The 2,500-nt window shown below is 42.8% G+C and overlaps 1 protein-coding gene and 1 long non-coding RNA gene across 2 annotated transcripts in view; both read right to left on the bottom strand.

The window, feature by feature from the left end:
- The window catches only part of LOC123505324, a 1,983-nt gene extending 1,044 nt beyond the window's left edge, over nucleotides 1–939 (bottom strand). Inside the window, exon 1 of the long non-coding RNA XR_006675114.1 lies at nucleotides 890–939. This is a non-coding gene — a long non-coding RNA (uncharacterized LOC123505324). The remainder of the gene's footprint in view (nucleotides 1–889) is intronic.
- A 284-nt stretch (nucleotides 940–1,223) lies between these two features.
- The window catches only part of LOC123505281 (nuclear migration protein nudC-like), a 30,665-nt gene continuing 29,388 nt past the window's right edge, over nucleotides 1,224–2,500 (bottom strand). Inside the window, 2 exon segments of the mRNA XM_045256485.1 lie at nucleotides 1,224–1,430; nucleotides 1,946–2,134. Coding sequence (XP_045112420.1) covers nucleotides 1,224–1,430; nucleotides 1,946–2,134 — 396 coding nt within the window.

The following is a 2,500-nucleotide window of genomic DNA, read 5'->3' as shown; positions in this document are numbered from 1 at the left end:
TTGAAACCTTTAAACCCTTAAAACACCCAAAACCCTTAAAACACTCAAAACCCTTTAAAACACCCAAAAACCATTTAAAACCCCTTAAAACAGCCAAAACCTTTAAACCCCTTAAAACACCCAAAAACTTTAAAATACCCTTAAACACCCAACCCCTTAAAACCCCTTTTTGAGCACATCCTGCTTCTTCTGCTCATCTGAAGTAGGTAGACCCTTAAAACACCCCAAAACCTTCAAACACCAAAACCCCTTCAAACCCCTTAAACACCAAAACCCTTTAAACCCCTTAAACACCCAAACAAAACCCTTAAACACCCAAAACCCCACCTTCAAACCTTAAAACCTTAAACACCCAAAACCTTTAAACACATTAAACACCCAAAACCCTTGAAAACACCTAAACCTTCAAACACTTTAACACCCAAACCTTCACACCTTAAAACCCCAAACCCTTCAAAACACCCTTAAACACCCACATCAGACATTTAAACCCTTAAAACCCTTCAAACCCTTAAACACCCAAAAACACCCCTTAAAACACTGGGACCCCAAAACTTACTTTTTGAGCACATCCTGCTTCTTCTGCTCATCTGGATAGGATAGACCCAAACACATCCTTGAAACATTAAAAACACCCAAAACACTTGGAACCCAAAACACCTTTAAACACCCCTTAAACACCCTTGGGACCTTCAAACTTTAAACACCCACCCTTAAAACCCCTTCAAAACCCTTAAAACCCAAAACCTTCAAAACCCTTAAAACACCCAAAAACCCTTCAAAACACCCTTAAAAACCTTTAAAACACCCAAACACCTTTAAAACCTCCTTAAAACACCCAAAACCCTTAAAACCCCCTTAAAACACCCAAACCCCTTAAAACCCTTACTTTTTGAGCACATCCTGCTTCTTCTGCTCATCTGAAGTAGGGAGACCCTTAAAACACCCCAAAAACCCTTCAAAACACCCTTGAAACCCTTAAAACACCCTTAAAACACCCAAAATCTTCAAAACCCCTTAAAACACCCAAAACCCTTTAAAACCTTAAAACACCCAAAAACTTAAAACACCCTTCAAACCTTTAAAAACCCTTAAAACACCCAAAACCCTTCAAAACACCCTTTAAAACACCCTTAAAACACCCAAAAACCCTTCAAAACCCCCTTAAAACACCCAAAAACCCTTTAAAACCCCCTTAAAACACCCAAACCCCCTTAAAACCCTTACTTTTTGAGCACATCCTGCTTCTTCTGCTCATCTGAAGTAGGGAGTCCCATTTCCTTCTGGCGCTGGTCATACATCATCTTCTCCACCATCCCGCGCGTCTCCCCGTCAAGGTCACCCAGTTTGGAGGGCTCCGGATTGACCTTCTGGGTGTTCATCTCGGGGTCAGAGGTCACCAGCCGCGACCACCACTCCATACGGTTGATCTGGGGTGATTCGGTGTGTTTTGCGGTGTTTTAGTGTGTTTTTGGGGTGTTTTTAGTGTGTTTTGGTGTGTTTTGGGGTGTTTTGGTGTGGTTTTGAGTGGTTTTGAGTGTTTTTGGTGTGGTTTGGTGTGGTTTTGAGTGTTTTTGAGTGTTTTTGGGTGTTTGGGGGTGTTTGAGGTGTTTTGTGTGTGTTTTGCGGTGTTTTGGATGTTTTGGGGTGTTTTGTGTGTTTTGGGATGTTTTAGTGTGTTTTGGTGTTTTTGGTGTTTTGAGGTGTTTTGGTGTGTTTTTGGTGTGTTTTGAGGTGTTTAAGTGTGTTTTAGGGTGTTTTGGGTGTTTTGGGGTGTTTTGGCGTGTTTTGAGGTGTTTTGGTGTGTTTTGGTGTGTTTTTGGTGTGTTTTGAGGTGTTTAAGTGTGTTTTGGTGTGTTTTGGGGTGATTCTAAACGTTTTCACCACAACAACTACTACTACTACTACTACTACTACTACTACTACCACCACCACCACCACTTACCTTCTCCAGTGACAAGACAACAGTGCGAGAGCTTTCTAAGTACCAATTGCATTCCTCCACCTTGACCTCGTTATACAGAACCCCGTCAATTATTGGAGGCGCCCCCCGCAGCCCCACCTTCAGGGAGCGGCGCCCCCACTCCACCACCACGTCACGGCTCTTCACCTTTATCGGTAGGGGGATGGCCACCTGGGGGAGAGAGGAGAAGGGGGTAGTAAGGGGGGTGTTATAAAAAGGTTGACAAATTCAGAAGTTACCCTTAAAAAATAAAAAAACGAGATCCATTTTCTATGAAGGAAATAAATAAATCTTTAAAAAACACTATTTCCACTTCATCTAGGGCGATATTGCCGTGTGTAAGGGCGTGAATATAACCTTTACCTTGCCCCCGATTAGTAGCATTGTTCCTAACCCGCCAAGCACGGTATTAACGCCCTAAATGCACTGTTTAGTAAATGTCACAGCCAACTGCTTGTGTGTGTGTGTGTGTGTGTGTGTGTGTGTGTGTGCTGTTTGTTTACATTCTGACAACCACGTGGTAAGGGGGGAGAGAGA

This window comes from Portunus trituberculatus, chromosome 2 (genome assembly GCF_017591435.1).
Source record: "Portunus trituberculatus isolate SZX2019 chromosome 2, ASM1759143v1, whole genome shotgun sequence".
In the NCBI taxonomy this organism is placed as follows: Eukaryota; Metazoa; Arthropoda; class Malacostraca; order Decapoda; family Portunidae; genus Portunus; species Portunus trituberculatus.
The sequence above is the reverse complement of the archived record's forward strand: the minus strand, read 5'-3'. Positions and strand labels throughout refer to the sequence as shown.